Source organism: Heterocephalus glaber, unplaced genomic scaffold (genome assembly GCF_053883595.1).
Source record: "Heterocephalus glaber isolate CG9 unplaced genomic scaffold, H.glaber_assembly_v1.0 deba00001662, whole genome shotgun sequence".
NCBI lineage: Eukaryota > Metazoa > Chordata > Mammalia > Rodentia > Bathyergidae > Heterocephalus > Heterocephalus glaber.
Window position 1 is genome coordinate 1,518,480 of NW_028258403.1, and position 22,120 is coordinate 1,540,599.

At 37.4% G+C, this 22,120-nt stretch overlaps 1 protein-coding gene across 1 annotated transcript in view; it reads left to right on the forward strand.

Annotated features, from left to right (window-relative positions):
• LOC101713677 (ankyrin repeat domain-containing protein 26-like) overlaps positions 1-22,120 on the forward strand; it is a 63,118-nt gene that overhangs the window by 6,654 nt on the left and 34,344 nt on the right. Inside the window, exons 2-9 of the mRNA XM_021244588.2 lie at positions 1,310-1,424; positions 1,582-1,755; positions 6,598-6,704; positions 11,424-11,496; positions 15,370-15,430; positions 15,529-15,689; positions 16,373-17,302; positions 18,964-19,116. Of these exons, the coding sequence (XP_021100247.2) occupies positions 1,310-1,424; positions 1,582-1,755; positions 6,598-6,704; positions 11,424-11,496; positions 15,370-15,430; positions 15,529-15,689; positions 16,373-17,302; positions 18,964-19,116 (1,774 nt within the window). The remainder of the gene's footprint in view (positions 1-1,309; positions 1,425-1,581; positions 1,756-6,597; positions 6,705-11,423; positions 11,497-15,369; positions 15,431-15,528; positions 15,690-16,372; positions 17,303-18,963; positions 19,117-22,120) is intronic.

Sequence of the window (22,120 nt, forward strand, 5' to 3'; positions counted from 1 at the left end):
TATTACTGTCGCAGAAATGTTGCTTTATTTTATATTCTCCCACAGTATTTATCCATTCTTTCAATCCATTTATTCACCAAACATAACCTGAATAACTATTATGTATTCTACTATCAGGATCCCTCCCTCCTTAAACCATCATGCTTACCTGTTCAGTCTAGCAAGTTGAGAGATTCAAAATTGAAGAACTCAATTTCAATTGAAGCTTTTCCTTTTTCTTTTCAAATAAAAACACGCTCTGAAGATAGGAAATTGTAAGAGACTCATTAACAGCTCTTTTGAAAATGTGTAACAGTACTAAGTGCTAATATTAAACATTAGAAATATTTGATTTCTGTGCATTCTATAAATATAAATAATAAATAAAATGGTCCATACCTACACATTTGAATCCTGGGGTTTATTCAGTTTAAAATGAAATCAAAGTAAGGCTTGTCATTTTATTTTGTCTTATTTTACTGATATTCAGCCCTCTTTCCTTATAGTAGTTTTAAAATACCAACCATGTGACCACAGCTGCCACAGACCTGTTGCTGTATCATATTTTACTTATTGTAAGACACTATGGATTGTGTGATGACTCTATAGGAAGAACACTTTTTAAATGCCACTGCTGCAGGATTTTCATGTAGAGAGATGAGACATTGAGGCCTTTTTCCCAGGAAGCAACTTTATTCATGCCAGCACTGACTCAGCAGACTGGGATTTGAATCCAAAGGCTGAGTGCTAAACATGGCATAGTTGCACCTTCTTACGCAATTGATTTACTGAATTGAAATGTTGTCTTTGTTAAGTAGTAATTACAATATCTAATAATTATTGAGTTACTTGTTCTGGAAACTGTTCTAAATATTTTGAGTGGATTTTTATTGAACCATCACAGTAGTGTCCTATGAGATAACTGTTTTCAGTCATCATTTTGTAGGTGAGAAAGTTGAGGCATAGAAAGGCTAAAAGATAGCTAGAGAGTAAGAGCTCAAAGGAGAAATTAAATCCAAGTTGAGCTCAATCCAAAGCGTGCTCTTCCTGTAACAGGAAGCTGCTCTGGGATGGGGGGTGGGGGGGTGTGGCTCAGTGTATAGCTCTTGCTTAGTATGTGCAAGACACTGGCTTCCATCCCTGCCCCCCACCACAAACACAAAATCACCTGGCTGCTCTTCCACTAATTGATGAGTAATAGGTATTGAACATTTTAGGAGAAAATTAAATACTTGTTTTGAAAGCTATTTAATGTTCATGATTACAAGAATAATTGTGCATTTTGAAGCAGAGCTCTGTAATTTCCTAATAATCTTTCCCACTATCATAGGACTGCTTTGCATTTTGCCTGTACCTCTGGCCATCCGGAAGTGGTGACTCTCCTGGTGGACAGGAAGTGTGAAATCAATGCCTGTGACAGTGAGAACAGTACCCCTCTGATTAAGGTAGGTAGCAGGCAACAATTTCAGTGTGAGATGGATTGTATTTAAATGCTGAAAATAAAAGTGAATTGATTTAATTTAAATATCACTACTTGGTGAGGCATGTAGAAGGTCTTTTTTGAGTCCTTGAGTTGACAATCTCTTGTTCCAATACCCACAGGCTGTACAATGCCACCAGGAGGAGTGTGTGACTATTCTCTTGGAACATGGTGCTGATCCGAATATTGCAGATGTCAGCAGCAACACTGCTCTCCACTATGCTGTCTCTAGTGAAAACACATCAATAGCAGCAAAACTGCTTTCACACCATGCAGATACTGAGGCCAAAAATAAGGTATAGATCAACTCATTTTATTTCCAAAATATTTGAAGTAGATTCACGTTAACAGTGACATATAGGTAGGGTCAATTTTTCATAGGCTCAAGCATTCCATGAATGAAAATGCAGTATTTAAAATAATTGTTAAAGATTTCACTTTAAATGTTGATAATTTTAAAGAAATACTAGAGGATACAGGGTTTTTTAATGCATTTATAGCAATATTTGTGAAAACACTGAATTTTTAAAAAGTAAATCTTTTCTTTTTTATGACATTATTTCCACCAAAGATTTTTTTCCTCCCATTAATTAGTTTGAAAGAAACTAGGACAGCAAAATTTGCCTTGGAAAATAGGCTTTATTTTAAAACTTAAACACAACAGCAGCATCTTACAATGAGTGGAAATCTTGTTGCTGTTGACAAGTTATAAAACTGGTTCATTTTTCAGTGATCTCGCTTAAATGGGAAAAATGGAAAGGGAAGGTGATTAGAAATATGCAAGCCAATGGGGGTTATTTGGAGTTTTGGTTTTTTGGTACCGGGGATTGAACTCTGGACTTGTGCTTGCGAGTTAGGTGGAGTACCACTGAGCTAAGTCCCCAACTCCTTGTTTGTGTTTGAAAAACTATTTTTCTGGTTTATGTGTAGAGACATAATATAGTCTTCAATTTTCTTTTTCTTTTTTGAACCAAAACATTTATTGGTACATTTTAGATATACAAATGATAACACTCATCATAGGGAATTTGCACCTGTGCATGATATATCCTGCCTCTTGTTTTTTTCCATGAAGCTCCTCCTTTTTCCCTTTGACCCCCCCATATACAAAAGCTTTGTTTCTGTATTTTCCTTCTATTCTCACTTTTTTCTTGTCCCCTCCTTCCTATCCCCCTTCCCCCTCCCTTGTTCCACTTCCCATTTGAGCATTTTCTTACCATTTCCCAATATCTATTATACATTTTTGTCCTTATTTCCACTTTCAGTTTCTCACACCAGAGAAACAATGCAGTGTATGTTTCTCTGATTTTCAGCTTTGAGAATAATAATTCTTTTTGTTGTTGTTACTGGAGATTGAACCCAGGGTCTTCACGTTGAGCTACATTTCCAGCTCTTTTATGTTATTTTATATTTTGACACAGGGTCTCACTTCATTGCCCAGGCTGGGCTTCAACTTGCAATCTTCCTGCCTCAGCCTCCCACAGTGCAGGGATTACAGGCATGCATGACTGTACCTGGTTTAGGAATAAAAATTCTTTGTAAGGAAAGAAAGTTGTATAATTTCAAACCTGCAATTTTAGGAGCACTCTGATGAAGCCAAATTGGCCTTGGCTGGATGGTGATTAGGTGGAAAACAAGGGGGAATGAATAAATACTTAGCAAATATTCTCTCTTTTTCAGGCAGAAACAGCAACCAATATGACTCTAAATTCTGCCTTCAAACCTATAATGTCTTGCTGGGAGCTGGGAGATAAGGGGCTTATATAATGAAGTCAGTTGCATTTTGAATTTACTAGTCCCTGTTCTGCTCCTACCTAAGAGGATTGAATGGAGTTTTAAGGGAGTAACTACCTCTTACTTTCCCTCCTTTTGACCAAATCCCCAAATGTGAAAAGAACTGGCTGTGTGGATGAGAGACAAGACTGACGTGACTTTCTGGGTTCTCTACTTCTCGTCTAGACTTGTGCTTCTCAGTGATCTGGGGAACGTTTTGAAAATGTACAAGTTGAGACTCTCCCCTGAGATTTTGATTCAGTAAATCTATTAAGGGGTGGACATGGACATTTAAAAATATTTCCTCAAGATTCTGATATAGCTCAGAACCATTTAATAGATAAGTAGAAAGATGAATACCCAAATCTCAGAAACTTGAGAAATCTGTGGAAGAGTTTGATTAAATACCACTTTCTTCCAGTCTCTCCTTTCCAACATGTTAGCTCAACTTTCATTTGTGTTTCTCTACCTCTGTCAATGGGAAGTGAAAAGGAGTATTATTGGTGCTGTTGGCGTGCAGAAAAACCACCACTCTCCCGCCAACCTGCAGTCATTCACTGCCATTGAGAAGCTCTGCAGAAATTCACTTATGGTTAAGCCAACTCTTTAAGAGTTTTACATCTCTTTGTTTTCATTCAGAGCATGAGGTCAACAAATGTTGATTATTTTCAGGATTTTCTCAACTGAATGGTAGCAACCATGAGCCTGTTTTTAGTTGAAGGCATATGATAGACTATCTCAATGTGTTAAGTTCAGGGAGCCCTGGCAGAAATCAATGAAGTTAGTAAGAAAGTAGATGAGAATACTTTTTTAAAATTTTTATTTATTTTGTATGTGTGGTACTGAGGCTTGAACCTAGGGTCTTTCCTCTGGCCTAATTGCCCAGCATTCAGCACTCCTCGCCCCTTTTTAAAATTTGAGACTCGGCCTCACTAAGTTGCCTAGATTGGACTCCAACTTGGATTCTCCTGCCTGGGCCCACAGAGGGATGAGATTATAGGTTTGTGCCACCGTACCCAGCTGGGAATTCTTTTGATAATTTAGTTTGAGCACTCCTATGAAACTATTTATTTAATTGACAGTCAGGAACAATTATGTACAAACGGAGGATAAATTAAAGTGTTAGAAAAATTATTAAAATAGGTATAATGAATCTTTTTCATTACATTGTGGGACCTCCCTTTGGGGGGGGGGGGGTACTGGGTATTGAACTCAGGACCTTGGGCTTGCCAGGCAGGCACGGTACCACTGGGCTAAATCCCCAGCCCCTGGATCTCACTTTTTGGTAAAACATGATGTTAAAGGAAGGATTTTTACATCCAAACATTTACTTTTACACAACCATTTGGAATCACATGCACAGCAAAGATATAAGCAAAAGACTATGGATGGAATGTGGCTCTTAGCTATATTCAGTTTGCCTCCATAGATTCCATATTGAAATTTCATGAAACTCCACCAGAACTTGGGGTTTCGAGATTCTCTGAAAGAAGAGAACTAGTCTCATCAGAGACCATATGACTGTTGGGGTGTGCCCCCTGTATCTGCAGCTCTCAGTATTTTTTCCAGTTTGCTGTTGACCCACCTCTGTATTTCCTCCTGTCCACTACTGTGCCTTTATGAGTTTACAGCTCTTGAATTATGGTATATTTTAATAAAGAGTAAGGAGTTTCATGATATTTTATATTAATTTACAAGAATGTCGTCTATAGGGCCAGGGATTTAGATCAGTGGTGCCGCCGCCTGCCTCGAAACACAAGGTCCCAAGTTCGATCCCTGGTGCACCCCTCAAAAAAAAGTCATCTGTATTTTATGGTACCATCTTAGAAATGGAATTGAATTTAGAAGTTGTTTCAAAAAGCTTTTCTTGGGCTGGGGATTTAGCTCAGTGGTTCCGCCTCCTGCCTCACAAGTGCAAGGTCATGAGCTCGATCCCTGGTACCAAAAAACAAAAAGCTTTTTCTTATACTATAAATACTCATATTCCTGTTAGAATGTCTACAAGCGTTATTAGGTTAATTATGATTACAATTGGATGTTATGTCTTTTACCACCAATATTATATCTTTCTCTTCAGCATTGTCCCTTAAAAATACATGTGACTTAATGGCTTTCATTACATATTAGACTCTTAATTGATAAATCATAGTTTTACCTCTGATTTATACATATTTTGCCTAAAACAAAGAAATAGGCTTAGCATTTGGAATGGAAATAGAATGAAAACTTATTAGAAAGAGTACATATGCATGTGAATCCCAGGATTATCATTATAAGTGAAAATCAAAGTTTTATACTAAACTTTCCATCAGCTCTAAGATAAAATTTTCATCTAATAATAGGAGAAAACCCATGGACAGTTTAGTAATAAGCAGTCAAAGTTCATTTGGAGCCTATTTCACAAATGAGTGACCATGTCTCGGGGACTCATTTGGAGCAGGATTGGTTGACATCTGTACATGGATCCTGGTACTCACTATACATAGAATCCAGCAAGTTTCCTCCATAACCCAGAAGAAACTTCCATGTTCCTGGGAAGCTCTCAGCATTGTATCCCTGAAACTCTTAATTCCTCAGATGTTGATATTTGCCAGAAAAAAAAGTATTGTCAAGTAGAAACAAAGCACAGTTAAAGAGATTTTAATACTGAATAAATAATGCACAGTTTTATAATAATTTCTCAAAGAAATGATTAGTGAATCTGTTGAGGCATAGAATTTGTGGAAAATTATTCTTGGAATATAGACTGAGAAACCCTGCACTACAGATAATTTAGCTCATCAAGTCAATAAAAATACTTCAGTCTTTTACTACTATGCTTTAGGGCTTGGGGCTACTGAGATAAAAGATACAGCCCCTGCCCTGAAAGATGCTTTTATTTTAGATAGGAGACATCGCATAACTCCAGAGTACCATGATAACTGCTATGATAGAAGGAAAGATCCTTGTAGTCAGTGAAAGCCTGAAGCGAGTTTTGACACTGAGCTCACATAGCAACCCTAGGCAGAGGTAGTGCCTTTCAGGAACAGCACATGTGGAAGCATACTAAGGAGGAAGAGACTGCTGTGTATTTATGCTCTATACAGTGGACCTTCGAGTCAGGACTGGCCTGGCATATGAACAACTTGGGTTAGATAGGTTAATGGACGATTCATCTGCCTCTTGTTATCTATAATGTGTACCCAGGTAAACATCCAGATCTCAGCTGTATTGACGTATTTAAAACCAGCCCTCAGAACCAATCGAGTTCATAAGTCAAGGGCCTACTGTATTAGGTTACAACGAGGGGATTTTTTACAAGATTTTCAGTTCAGTTGAGAAATAGGCAATTGTGTGGATTATAAATTGATTCTGCTCATTCACAGGATGACCTCACACCATATTTGCTTGCTCTCAAGGATAACAAACAGCAAGTAGCAGAATTACTTATAAAGGAAAAAGCAAATATTCATGCGGTGGATAAGCCGAGAAGGTATAGTTGTTTGTTCTTTTTTTTAAACAAGACTTTCGTGGTGTTCTACAGTAGTAATAAGTAAAATAATGCACAGTCAAGTCAATAGGAAGAAGGCTAACTTACAATTATTGGGATATAATGAAAAATACCAACACAAACCATAAGAAAGCGTTTATTTTGATTGGGCAACACAAAGAACACTGTATAGGAGGATTCATGATCTGGTAGACAGTAATATTGACTGATGTTTGCTATTTTTTATGAAAAAGTAAAATTTCCTAACAATAATAAGAGAATAACAATAGTTAATACAATGTGTATCATTATCTTCAAAGTTCAATCTCAGAGTACAAGACATAAACCAAAAAGATTCTTACAAAAAAGAAACTGGTAACACAAAACTTTCTTTTCAGAGATCTGAGATGAACTAGTAATATAAATGAAACAAATTAGTATATATATTAAAATAATTTTGAAACAATGAAATAGGCAGTTTGAGGAAGTATTTGAACTTCTCCCTACTTCTATTTTGTATTTTTATATATGTTATTTATCATATAAGAGAATATTTGAACTTGTGTGTCAGACTTATTTCACCTAACATTATATTCTTAATTGCATCTAATAATCTATGAATGCCTGAAGTTTATCTTTCTTTATGGCAGTGTAGTACTCCATTGTATATAAATACCATTTTCCTTATGCATTCATCTGCTGATGGACATGTACACTGCTTCAACGATGTAGCTCTTATAAATTGTGCTGCTGTAAACATGGCTATGCATGTATCTCTGTACTATGACTTTAACTCTTTGGGAAGATATCTAGAAGGAACATAGCTGGCTCAAATGGACTTTCTATTTTTAGTGTTTTAAGGAATCTCCACACTGATTTTCCTACTGGTTGTACTAGTTTACATTCCCACTGACAGTGTAGAAAAGTGCCGCCCCTCCCCCCATTCTCATCAACATTTATTAGACTTTTTTGATGATAACCATTCTTTCTGAGGTAAAATGGAATTTGCAATGTAGTTTTAATTTCCATTTCTCTGATGGGCAGCAGTAGTATTTTTTCATGTATGTATTGGCCATTTGTAGTTCTGAGAAGTGTTATCAGTTTCGTTTTGGTTGCCCATTTTTGAACTGGGTCTTTTATTTTGGGAGGTCAAATTTTTTTGAGTTCTTTATATAGTCTTGATGTTAGTCTTCTGTAGGCAAAACTTTTTTCCCACCCTGAAGGTTGTCTCTTCATTCCATTGGTTGTTTCCTTTGTAGTACAGAAGCTTTGTAATTTGACATGATCCCTTTTGTTGATTCTATTATTTCTTGTGCCATTGGGGTTCTATTCAGAAAGTCCTTGTCTAAGCCTATGTCTTCAAGAATTGTACCTATTTTGTCTTCCAGCAGATTGTTTCTGTTTTAACATTTAGATTTTTTACCCATTTTGATTTTAGTTTGGTACATGGTGAGATATATAAATGTAGACTCAATCTTCTGCATGTAAGTATTCAGTTTTCTCAGAATGGTTTATTTATTTATTTATTGTTTTTGTATCTAGCAGAAAACAAAAATTTTTTTTTTTTTTTGCTTTCATTTTATAACCCTTAAAGTTTCTTAATTTGACTAGGGCAAACATATTTACACAAAACCACTAGAACAAGGATCACTTAAAGAGCTGGACATAAAAAAATTAGTGCAGTATATTACAAATATGGAACCTTTTTATACAAGCTACAAAAAGCAGCATTTACCTTTATAGAGTTCAGTGCAATTTTTACATTAAAAAGGTCTATAAAGTAAGAAGGGAACATCAGCACAACAGAAGATATGCCCATCACACAGACACCTGCCCTGGGAAGCACGCAGGCAGCGGTCACAGCCCCGGTCAGGAGGACTGTCTCCCCGGGTCCGTGCGGAGGCCTCTTCTGGACAAGGGACTGGGCCACATCTGGTTCCGGGTCAGATTTCCTTCCCACCCCACCTGGGCAACATGTCACTGAGGGACAGGGAAGACACCACCCACGACTGCAGAGCAGGAGCAACAGGGCACCAGGAAGGCAGGAGCGGATGGTGCAGGACCTTCCGGGGCCCAGAGACAAGGAGAGTGTCTTGAGGCCAGTAGAGAGGAGGCGCTCAGGATAAAAAGTAGAGGCAAGAGGGGACCATGGGGAGGTGACGACCTGGAGGTGTGGGCAGCACTGACAGGAGCTCCCTAGCCCAGAGACAGAGGAGAGGGGGAGGACAGCAGAAGGAGGAAGGGGATCCCTGATAGTAAACCCAAAGAAAGCCTCACTCCCAGCCCAACCCTGCAAACCAAAGCTCGGCGCTTTGGCTCCCGGACACTGGATACTGCAGGCCCAATATGCCCGGCTGGCACTCTGGGCTCCACACCCTGGGGGAAGAACCGTGGGGTGCCTGCCCTGGCCTGGGAGTCTCCCACGCCCCAACTCGTGGAGGGGGTGGGGCGGGGTGGTGCTGCAGGTCTTGCCCTGCGAAGATGGGGTGAAGCAGCTGGTGGATGTGCAGGGCGGTGGCAGCTGCCATTGAGGGACAAGCAGGGTGGGGTACAGGGCAGCCTGTGGGACAGGGTGAAAGGTGGAGGGCCCGGGGTGGATGGCGGAGGCAGGTTGATGTGGACGGGGTGACAGGAGGAAGGTGGCGGGTGGCCGGGGATGATGGAGTGAGTGAGGTGGGACAGGGAGATGGACGTCAGGTGGGGCTGGGGGATGTGGTGCACCTGGGCCAGGGGCTGGGGTTGGACATGGGGGTGGGTGCCGATGGTGGCAGCAGTGGTGGTGGCCGCGTGATGCTGCAGGATGGCGTGCTGCCCTGAGGTGACGGAGGTGGAGGTGGCCAAGGACCCGGCAGGATGCTGGATGTGGATGGGCTACAGGGCGGGGGTGTTGGTTTTTCATAGATGGCTTCTATCAGTTTGAAGTAGAGACCACCTATTCCAATTTTTTGTAGGGTTTTTATCATAAATGCATGTTGGATTTTGTCAAATGCTTTTTCTGCATCTGTTGAGGTGATCATGTGATTTTTGTCCTTGCTTTTATTTATGTGATGAATTACATTTATTGGTTTGTGTATATTGAACCATCCTTGAATCCATGGGATGAAACCTACTTGGTCATGGTGTAAGATCTTTTTAATGATTTGTTGCATTCAATCTTGCAGTATCTTGTTAAGGATTTTTATATCTATGTTCATTAGAGAAATTAGCGTGTAGTTCTCTGTTTTGGTTGGATCCTTGTCTGATTTTGGGATCAGGATAGTGTTAGCTTCCAAGAATGATTTTCAAAGTGCTCTTTATCTTTCAATTTTATTAAAAAGTTTGAGGAATATTGGTGTGAGATCTTCCCTGAAGTTCTTGTGGAATTTCACTGTGAGCCCATCAGGTCCTGGGCTTTTCTTAGTTGGTACTTTTTCATTAATTCTCCAGTTTCCTTGCCTGAGACTGGATAATTCAGAGTTTTTATATCTTTTTGGTTCAACTTTGGTAGTTCATATGTATCTAGGAATCTCTCCATTTCTTCTGAGTTCTCCAGTTGTTTGGCATATCTGTTTGTAAAGTAGTTGCTAATAATTACCTGAATTTCAGCAGTGTCTACTGTGATTTCACCTTTTTTATTTCTAATTGCATTATTTTGTGTCTCTTCTTGTTAAGATTGGCTAAGGGTTTATCTATTTTGTTTATTCTTTCAAATCCCTTCAATTCATTGATTCTTTGTATTGTTTATTTAGTTTCCATTTTGTTGCTTTCTGCCCTGATTTTTATAATTTCCTTCTTTGTACTACCTTCTCTGGATTTGGATTGTTCTTGTTTCTCTAAGACCTTGAGATGCATCATTAGGTTATTTGAGTTCATTCTATTTTTCAGGTGTGGACATTCACTGCTGTATACTTCCCTCATAGGACTGTTTTCATTGTGTCGCATAAATTCTATTTTCATTTCATTCTAGGAACTGTCTTATTTCTTCCTTAATTTCCTCTGTGACTGATTATTCAAAAGTGCATTGTTTAATTTCTTCATTTTTGCATAGTTTCTGTGGTTTCTTTTGTTATTGATTTCTAGTTTCATTGCACTGTGATCTATACTATGCATGGTAAAATTTCAAAGGAAACAGTGAGAGGGCAGAAGAGCCAGGGACACTAATATACCCTTCCAGCTCATGGCCCAGTGGCTTGTCTCCAACCAGGCCCCACCTCCTGAGAGCATGTTCAGGTCCTGAATTTCCAGGTGGAAGAGTGCACTGAGGAGTGAAGCATCCTCATAATCCAAACACCTTCTACGCAGAAGAATTACAGTGGACATTTTCTATTTACATCACATCAAGCTTAGTCATTGAAACAGAGATAGACTATGGAACGGGGACAGTGTATCTTTCTACCTTAAGGTTATCAGGTTTGCTTCAGTTCAGATAACAAAACTTATGTCAGCCATTGGTTGCATTTTCAGTTCAGCCTTCAAGTCAGGCAATTTGTAATGACAAATTGTTCTCGGGCTCTGCCAGTCTGTTGGCTGACTCTCTTTGATGTGGGAGTGAAAGTGAGTCTTCATTAACTGTTTCATAAATTAGAAGAAAACTGAAAAAAGTAACTAAAAGCTTTTTTAAAACAGAGGTCAAATTTTAATTGTATCAACCAAGAAATGTCATTCAGTGTACAGATAGCCAATCTTTCACTAGTTTTTAAGGACAAAATTCACCCACTTTTGTTTTATGTTTTTTCCTTAAAGGTTTTCCAACAAACCTTGTCCTGATGATTCCTGGCATACATCAGATGTGTATGACTATAATTTTGATAACAAGGTAAAGTTCTCTTTTGTGAAGTTAATTTTCTTCCTCTTAGTTTTGCTTTGTATAGGCCATAGTCTTAAAATTTAGCAATGGCCTTCCTACCATGGTTTTACAGGAAATTTTTTTTCTTTTTCGTTTGGTAAGTAACTGGTAAGTACTCTGAGGTACCAGGGACTGAAAAAAAGTAATGAGCTAGAAAATATATAGTGACAGGAAAATTGTATTAGGCAAAGCTTTCTCACAATAGAGGAAATATGAAATTTGGTCAAGGATTATTTGGATAAGTATACCTTCCGGTGACTTTTAAATAGTAATACCATGACTTTTATAATTCTCATGCCTAAATAAATCTTAAAATGGGTCCTTTATAATGATCATGGAATTTTGGTGCCTTTACTTTCAAAACTTTACAGTCCATTGAAGGACCCTGGTTAGCAAGACAGACTCCATATTGCTGCTTGACCCACCTGCCTGTCCTTTAGATGAACTCAGAAGGAGGAAGCTTAGAAGCCTCCTCCCCTTAAAAGGTCCCTTTAGAAATAACAACTAACCAACTATTGTTTTACAAATGTTCTAACAGCAGGACGTTCAACTTCTGTACCTTTTGCTTGCTTCACTAGTTCTATCCCATGGGGGGGGCCTAGAAACTGTTGGCCTCAAAGGTGTATAAAACATGTTTGTCTCCCCCCAAGTGGGGCCTCGAGTCTGATGGTCAGCTTGGGTCCCGGCTGGTAATAAACTCCTGTGTGGATTTAATATCAGTCTCCAGTTGGTTCTCTCTCGCTGGGTCTAACACACATAAAATGTTTTTTTCTTTTAAATACTTTTTATTTTAGTATCATACAGTCTTTATGAGAACTTTTTCTACTCTTGATTCTATTTTTAGACTAAAATAATACTAGAAATTGTTTAAACTTGGAAGTTTTAATCTGTTTCTTAAAATTTGTATTACCAAAGAATTACAGTATTTTTTGTTGTTTTTTTGTTTCTGGGAGTTGATCATAGGGCCTTTGCAACAAGCTACATCCTCACTCCTCTATCTATCTATCTATCTATCTTTCTATCTTAGTCAAGGCCTCACTAAATTGCCCCAGCTGGGCTGGAACTTGGGGTCCTTTTGCCTCACCTCCAGAGTGCTAGGATCAATGTGCCACTGTAGGGAACAGGGGAAGGGGACTTTACCAGAACCTCTGCAGTAAGTCCTAGTCTCCTGTGAGCCACGGCAGTACGTGGCGAATTACAGGAAAGATAGAAAAATGAGACTTTGAGAAGAAGCTGAGCTTTGGGTCTGATCAGTGCTGCTCTGGGCAGCAAAGACAAAGACCCCTAGCTTGCACCACCTTTTATTCAGTACATCCGGAGAAACAATTGTAACAAGTGAAATGCAGAGTTCAGTACTTCACATTGGATTAAACAAGGTGTAACAAAAGATTGGGGGGCAGTGGAAATCTAAGAACTGTCAGGTAAAAGGGCCGAAGACCAAAACCAGACCAGGCCACAGCAAGCCTTTATTAGGGGAATGGATCTGCTGGGCTGTCTCTGAACAAAAGAGAGGCAAAAGCAATATGGCCAGGTCAGGAAGAGTCTTTTATAGAGACTGGGGTGGGGTTTGTAGGGGCTGAGGTGGGGTTGAGTGAGGTAGTGACTAGGGAATGGAGGACCCCATGATGTCACTAGGTGGTAGGAGGTGAGTGAGTATTAGGTTATTTTCTAGGCAGGAACAGGGGCATACTGGGAAGAAGGGTTTATTCTTTGGTGGGAGCAACCATTGGCGTGATGTCACAGGGGAGGGAGCAAGGCACCATAGGAAGAGGGCAGCTACTATACATAATAGCTGCTGAGGTGGTGGGAGACCTATCAAGAACAATGAGGAACTATACAGATGAAGATTTGGTTCCTCCCAGGGTGTCTCCCTCAGGTGTGGTCTTGCCCTGGAGCATCACAGCATCACCAATCACTGAGGTCTCAGTTGTGACTGGAGGCCAAAATGGAATTATGTCTTGGAATGCCATAGCTGGCCTGTAGGTGGAAGAACTAGGTCTAATCAAATGATTTTTCCCTAAAATTATGTACCATTGCTCCCAACATGCCACCACAGCTGAGTGCACTGTTTTCTAAGTCATTCTTCCATTAAGAGGGTACTTTATTTAAAATTCTTCAACTGAGTGAAGAATTCTTGTTTTACCCAAAATAATAATCAGTTCTAGGACTAGATACTCTCAATAACCATACGGTAAAGCTTTACGAAATTGTTTTCTTTATAGTTTTTAAAAATATCCAATCAGAATCCTTGTATCTCATTTTAACATTTCAAGTTTGAGAAGTTTTTGTACTTCAAAATATTCATTTTAAAGCTTTTCCATTACTGTGCAATACTATAGATTAGGAAACATGTTTGTGCATATCTTGAACACTTGGAATAAGGTGTTTTGTATTAAGAAGCAATATTTTTAATGTCAATAAATGGACTTCTAGAATAAGTGGATTTTTATAATTATACAAGTAGTGTATGCATGATTTATGTAATAGTCAAGTCTATTAAATTTCTAAAAGTATGGCCTAAATTATATTTCCTTTTAATGTTTAGGATATATAATGTAAGGTGAGTTTTCTTGCAGAAATATGTCATAAATAAGAAGGAAACAAAATTAGAGGTATATAAATAGGAGAGGTTACAGTACATTCTAGTATCCTTTAACTCTGAACTTAGGTTAGGATTTTATATCAAAATATCTTAAACTTTTTAGCACCCTCCATGTTCTACTAAATACATCTTTTCAAGATGTGCATTTCTCTTTAGGATTCTGATTAGCAATTCTTTCTCTAAATGGAAAATTGGTGGAACATTTTATCTTCTCTCTCTAGTACCAATGCTGCATTTCTCAGGTAGTGGTTGATGGCATGTTTAATTGAATCATGTTCTAGTAATTAAATTAATCATTTTAGTATTTATAAAAGTAACTATAGTAGAATACAAACTGGTGATTTTTAAAAAGAGAACAAAAGTCTAGTTCTTTACATACCTTATTTTTAATATTTTTCCTTTTCTTCCTTGGTTTAAGTTCATATTCAGTTTACTGGTCATCTCTCTCTTCTCTCTTTTCTGCATTCTATCTTCTGCCCCCACCCCAGTCTGTGCATATGTGTGTGTTTGTCCTTTCTTACCTCTTTTAAATGATTTACCACTAACCCTAAGGTTTTCTTTGCAGAAAACACTTATGCAATGTCTATTCTTTCAGTCCACCTTCATGTTCATGACATATTTAATTACATCTTTCTGTTTAATGATTGTGTCTTTGATTTATCAATCACTGCTCCACAGGATTTATTCTTGTCTTTTTTCCTGTCTTTCCTGGAAGGAGCTAAATTGATATAATCATTTGTCATTACCTATTTGACATACAGAATAGAAACAACTTACAACTATTACAACTATTTGTAATTCTAACCCATCTAAATAAGATACCACTAAAAACTCTTAATTTTTCTCCTCATGAGGTAATTCATGGAAATGTAAATCATGCAAACAAATTCAAAATATAACAAAATGAATTTTTATTTCATAAAATGTTATTTCAAAGTACTCGAAACTACAGAGGGATAAATATTAGTTTTTGGTTATTTGAGAAAATAGTCTAGGAAATGTCCTAGTACTTATATAATTAACTAGAGGTATGGGGAGTAACATTTTGGGCTGTCTCTATCATCCTTCATAGCCTTCACCCCATGAAGAAGATGGAGATTAGTAAATGGCAGATTGGGGTTTGAATCTACATCTGAATGATTCCAAAACCTAGGCTCTCAATGTTAGATCATGTAGTAATGATGAATATTATTTTATCAGATTTGATACTTGTGATTCTTAAAGCTATTTTTTTTTTCTAGAAGGTCCCCCAAATAAATCCTACTGAGCTATGGCCTGCTGTTCAGCAATCCAGAAAACATCGTAAGCAATTTGATAAAGACTGCCTACCCCTGTGCTATTCATTGATTTGAAGTTGTAGATATTTTTATGTACAATTTACTTTGTTTTTATTGTTGTAGAAGCAAAATATGGCATTGAGGAACCGGGAAACAAAACCTTGCTTGACAACAGTATTTCTCATAGTGAGAGTAATGATGTAGTTGTAACTCTTTCTAAAACATCAGTCAATGTCCAGAGCTTTTCTCAGTCTTCCTTTTTATCACCAACACCTGACCCAAAGGTAAGATCTTCTTAAAAATACTTTTCCCCATGATTTTTTAGTCACCTATGATGGCAAAGATTCTAGAAAGAAATATAGAGCCATAAGATCATAGTAGTAGAAAACAAGTATAATAGGAGAGATTTATGTTCAGAATTGAGATTTATAAAAGTTGATAGGAGTAAAATGTTCTTAGGTATGTCATTTTAGAAGGAAAGAATTGGGAAACAATAAAGAAAGATGAATATGAAGCTGAGATTGAATGAGAAGACTCATTTACAAGGCAAGATAAAATTTCCTAATAAGATTAAGAGAGTCAAAATCAAATATTATAAAAAACAAGAGTTGAATGGGAGTAGAAACTCTATTATATGTTAGAAATTACATACTTTTAAATTACCTGTAATTGATTTTAAAGAACTGAAAAATGTGATCTTTATTTTTGCTAAATTCAATAAAGTGATATCACCTATTTAATCCTCCAAATCTTATATTCGTAGATTATAGAGAACATTGTCAGTGACCCCTGCAGTGGGTCTCGATCTCCTGTGAGATGAATACATGTCTGAAAACTTTTACTCAGTTGGATATCTATTTATTGTAGGCCTTTCATTGTATAACTATGTAGGTTATTTAATTTCAGAGGAAATTGCAATATGTCATTCTATTGAGGGCTAGCTAAATGTCTCCTTTGTTTTACTTAGGTTTCTGTTAGTCATGAAGATCTATTGCCTAAAAATCACAGGTTGCAGGTTGAAATTGCCAGATTAAGACTAGAAAGAGATGCAATAAAAAATCAGAACCAGGTAAAGGAAAAGAAATATCTGGAAGATACTGAAATTGAACATGAAAAGAATGATGACCTTCAAAAGACAATAAAACTGACTGAGGAAAGAATATTTCAATGTAATGGACAGCTTAATAGTCTGACAGAAAATACACTGCTAAATTCTAAACTGGAGAAAGAAAAACAAATCAAGGAAAGACCGGAAACAGAAACTGAATCACACCGTTCCAGTCTGGGTGCTGCTGTACATAATTATGAAAGTCAGACATCAAATAGAGATGTGGAACTTGCTTCCCAGAGAGGAAGGAATGAGCAGGTTCGTTTACAGGACAAGCTGAATTTTGCTATATCTAACCTAAAAAATAACTATGAGATGCTTTCCCAACAGCTTTCTCAAGCTGAAAGAAAATTCAATAGCCTAGGAATTGAGCTCCGTCTTATAAGAGATGCTCTTAGAGAAAATACTTCAGTTTTACAACAGATACAAAGAGACGTGAAGCAAACACAGTGTCCAATGAAAGAAATTAAACACATGAATCAGGATGAAGAAGGGAAAGTAAATAAATACATGGGAACACAGGAATCTATAGAAGAGAGGTTATCTCAGCTAGAAAGTGAAAATGCATTGCTTCGACATCAGTTGGATGATACTCACAAAAAACTTGACTATAAAGAAAGGACACTAATAAATATCCAAAACCAGTTTCATGGTACTGTGAAGACACTTCTAGGTGAGAGTAAAAAACAAACTCTCAAGCTGGAAGACAGAAATAAAGAGGTAATGGATGAATGTAATCATTTAAAAGAAAACACATATCAGTATGAAAAGGAGAAAGCAGAAAAAGAAGTAAGTATCAAGAAAGGTAAATGTCAAACTTCCTGAAGGAAACTCAAAGTGAAATTTCACTATGGATAAATGTTTGATCTAGTTGGATATAAAAGTATATCATTTATAAATGTACCTCCTGTATCAGCCCAGAAACATACCTTATTTGCAGCAAATACAACTTAGATCTGATTCCCAACAAAGTGAGCCCTGAAGTGACTTGTGTCCCTGTTGCCCTGACCCCAGCAGCACACATTTGTGCACATTCTGAGTTGTCACCCTGTACCTCAGAAATATGGAAAATTAAAAATTATCATGTCTTCATTAAACATTGTTTTAAACTTTCAGAGTTAAATAGAACTGAATTTGAAATCCACACAAAAAGTTAGATCTGAGAGGTTTTGGAGGTGTTTCGTGTTGTTTTTAGAGCTGGGAATTGAACCCAAGGCTTTGTGCATATTGTACCCCTGACTTGCACCCTGCCATGAAATGATTTTGATCTTTGTGTTGCTGTATTATTTTTTTTTGTTGGTACCGGGGATCAAACTCGGGACCTTGCGCTTGCGAGGCAGGCAGCAGAACCACTGAGCTAAATCTCCGGCCCTTGTGTTGCTGTATTTTAAAACCATGATGAAGAAGATGAATGGAAATGCTCATTTTTAAATTAAGATTCAATTAAATGGGTTATTTCCACAGTTCATTCCAGATTTCCCAGATGAATTGAAGTATAGATGCCATATTTTATGATAGTTTTCCTTCTGTAGCTCTCTCTCTATATATATATTTCTGTTATAATTTTATTTTTATTTAAGTTGGCACAACCTAAATCTGAAAATGTTTATCTCAAATTATATATTCTTATGACCTCTCGACTCTTTAAAAGGCATAAACTTTTCATTAAATCATAAATTGGGGAAAATGTGGCAATTTACAGCAAAACCATAGTTGATTTAATCTTCTCACTGGTACATGTCATTTATTGAACATTTTCCCAAGTAACTTTCTTGTACTTTTTACTTCAAGGCTCTTCCTATTGTGTTGTAAATTTATCCAATACAAAGATAACTGTAGCAATCTGTGATATCACTTTGACATTGAATCTCCATTTTCAGGCTAAGGAATTTGGGTGGAGGGATTCATGTACAGCAGGAATGGAGCACGTAGGGGAGAGAGTTGTATCAGCTGAGGTCAGGGAAAGAGATGAAGGCCATGTTACCTAGGAACTAACTTTTATTATGAGATGGGCACCTAGTGGAGAGATTTGAGCAGAGGGTTGAATATAAACTCTAATATAACTCAAAAGTTAATTTGAGCCTCTAACAAAAATGAGGGAAAATATGTGGAATTTACCACCACCAGTCCCACCCATGTACCTATTTCTTCCCCCCCCCACCCCCATTTCTTCTTGAGATTTAAGTAGGCTGTAAACATTGCAAATTCATCAGAGAGGGAGTGGATAGAGGGTTGACTCTAGTGTTCAAGTAACAGAATAGTGATTGGGCAGAAAAACACCACCTTCCATGTCCCTAAGTGAACTTGGCAATAAACAGGAGCATATACATGAAGATGATTTGGAAAGAGGAACTGATGTACATGGTGATATTTTTCAGAATGTATGTGAGTTAAATATTAACATAATGATAAGGTGATTTATGAAATCAGTAACTGAAATATCTTATCAGGTAGTTGTGAGACAACTTCAGCAAGAACTGGCTGATGCCCTAAAAAAACAATCTATGCCAGAGGCTTCACTGGAAGTTTCTTCACTTTATCACATTAACTTAGAAGATGAGACACGGGATTTAAAGAAGAAACTAAGTCATATCAGAAGTCTAGTATGTATGAAATTTAACATGTCAACTGTTACTCTATAGCTGCTTAAATAATATAGTGTTTTGGGATACTGATTGCAGTGGATAGTTTTCATTATGATTATTATAATTTTATTATCTTTATACTATAAATTACTCTTACTTTCTTTCGGCCATTTTTCTTATAATTTCTCACATCTTTCCTTGAAATATTTGACCTTAGGAAGGTTGAGAATTACAGCGAAGTTGAGAGACTTGTTCATATTAAGCAGTATTTTTAGTGATGTCTCTGTCATCATGGTGATATAGGCAGATTCAATCAGATGATAATGTTTAACAAAATATTTCAGAACTTTATCTTATTTCTTACCTTCACTTTTGTGAATATAGAATCGTTGTACATTTATATCATGGATTTCAAGATGAGCTGTATAGAAAGTGTTTCCTTTTCTCAAAAATGCAAATGTTTTAGGATACAGATGTTTCTCATTTAACAGCATATTTATTTAACAGTTGTTCAGACTTATGATTGAAGTGCGCTCTTCAGGGTTATAACCCACCCCTTGGTCTTACAACCCATCTTTTTGTTTTGTACAGTTCTGTACATCTTGTCTAGAGAGTCTCAATACTTTTTTTGTGCAGTGCAACTCGTTTAGAGAGTACTGTAATTTTTGCTGATTTTACTGTACAGTACCTTACTGTACTTTTATGTTCTGTTATACATTACAATACTGCACGTAAGAGTTATGCAGATAAAAGCAAAGTCATCAAGTTGGAGTTTCCTTTGACCATTTCTTTGCTCTGAATATTGTGATGTACATGCTATGTACAATTCCTCATTTAACGATGTTCCTTAGTCTCAGAAATGTAACTCAGTCATTAAACAAGGAGTGTGTAATTTAAAAACTAATTGGAAAGTTAAGCATTTCCTTCACTTTTCTTTCATTTTAAAGTAAAGGTATGGAAGTATTCAGATCATGTATTTATATCTAAAATAAAGAATTAAGAAAATTGTCTAAATTCTGCCATTGGATTTTTCTTAAAAGCAACCTTATTGAGCTATAATGCAGATACTCATTTAAAGTGTAAGATTGAGCATCTTTTAATATTATTTAGTCACATAAGCATCACCACAGTCAATTATAGATCATTTTCATTCCCTTGAAAAGAAACCCCAAATCCCTCAGCTGTCTCTCCATCTTCCCCAGTCTTAGGAAGCTGTCAGTCTTTTTTTGTGTGTTTATTTTCCTTGTCCTGGCCATTTCATATAAATAGAGTCATACACATTTGTCCTGGGTTTTGGTTTTGTTGTTATTGTTACTGTTTGTTCTGAGACAAGGTCTTGCTATGTAGCTCAGGCCGGCCTGGAACTCAGAGCATACTCCTGCCTCAACCTCCTGAGTGCTGGGATTACAGGCATGCACCAACACACTGGGCTCACATTTATCCTTTGTGATTGGCTTCTTTCACTTAGCATAATGTTTTCAGGGTTTACCTGAAATGAGTTATAGCTCATTTCTTTCTGTTATAGAGTTGTGTACTCTATTATGTGGCTACCTCATGCATCTACTGTTCAGTTGAAGGACCCATGGTTAGTTGATAGAACATTTTTGGCTGCAATTAACGCTATTACAGACATTCACCAGTTACTGTGTGCACACTTTATCCCCCTGCCATTGGGTTTTATCCTCTGAGTTATTGGGCTGATGTCCCTTCTCTCTGTTTTTATTTTCACTGTCCTCTCTGTTGGTAGTTTCTCTTCATTTGGCCTCATGTATTCAGCAGTGGCTCACAATTTACTCTTTTCTATGAAGCTTTCTCTTCCCATTCTGACTCTTTGTGACCACACTGTTTCCAACACTCTGGTCTGTGGAGAACAATTTAGCTGGTCTACAATCTTAAATTGCATTTTTTGTTTTTTGAAGAGAAATAATCTTGCCTAAGTATAAATTAATTGACCTAAGGAGAGAATAATGTCTTGATATTCATGTCATCACCTATCCTTGACTAAATTGAAAGTATTTTTGCCTAACAGTTACTAGGAAAAAATTAAGACTGGCCATAGCGGTGCATGCCTGTAATCTCAGCACTCAGGAGGGTGAGGCAAGAGGATCACCATTTGGGGCCAACCTAGGCTGCATAGTGAGTTCAAGGCCAGGCTGAACTACATAGCAAGACCCTGTCTAAAAAAAAAAAAAAGTACTTTATACTATAACCAGTAATTGAAAGATTGACATAATGAGGTTTAAATTATAAAGATATTTTAAGAAATATAAAATTGAAAGCACTTTATCTAATACAGGAGAATTTTCTATCAAATGTTCATATTTTTCTCACTATAGAAAAGAAATGGAGATTTGTCTTTCTTCATTATATAGCTATACCTGGGATTTATAGACCATGCATTTGACCAACTGAAAAGCTCTGTGTGATGTACCATGCCACACACCCTTCATTTGCTCATCAGAGTGCTTGCAAAAGCAGCCCAGCACTGACTGGAAAGGAATTGATTTGGGAACCTTTATTTAGCAACAAGGTCCAATAGCTTCAGCTCAGTGGCTTTAGCCCCCTCTTGTGGTCACGTCACGTACATAATACTTAATCCAGGAAGCACGGTCTGCATGATCATTGCCCACTGAGTAGTGCTGAGAGAAAATAAACTCTAAGTTGTTACAGATAAAGTACCGTTGGCTACTGGAATTAATCAGTGGATCTCATCGATTAAACAATGGGATGTGTTTCAGACCCCATGTGCTGCATTTATTGCTGCCTTCCTTGTGAATAATGCCCTGTTCAGCTTGTATAGAAGACCTCTTCAATTGCCTACCACCTGCCTAAAACATCAGATTTTGCTTTCTCTAGCCTGAGGTCATCTAAGGAGGCACCAGGCAGGAGCAGGAGAGTGAGTATCTCCCTCCTTCCCTCCCCTAACCCGCCCTGGACCTTTCTGGCCAGAGCCTCACTCAGAGCTCTGGTGCATCCTGAAAACTCCTGTATTTCCTCTTTACTACTTCACCTTTTTAAAACA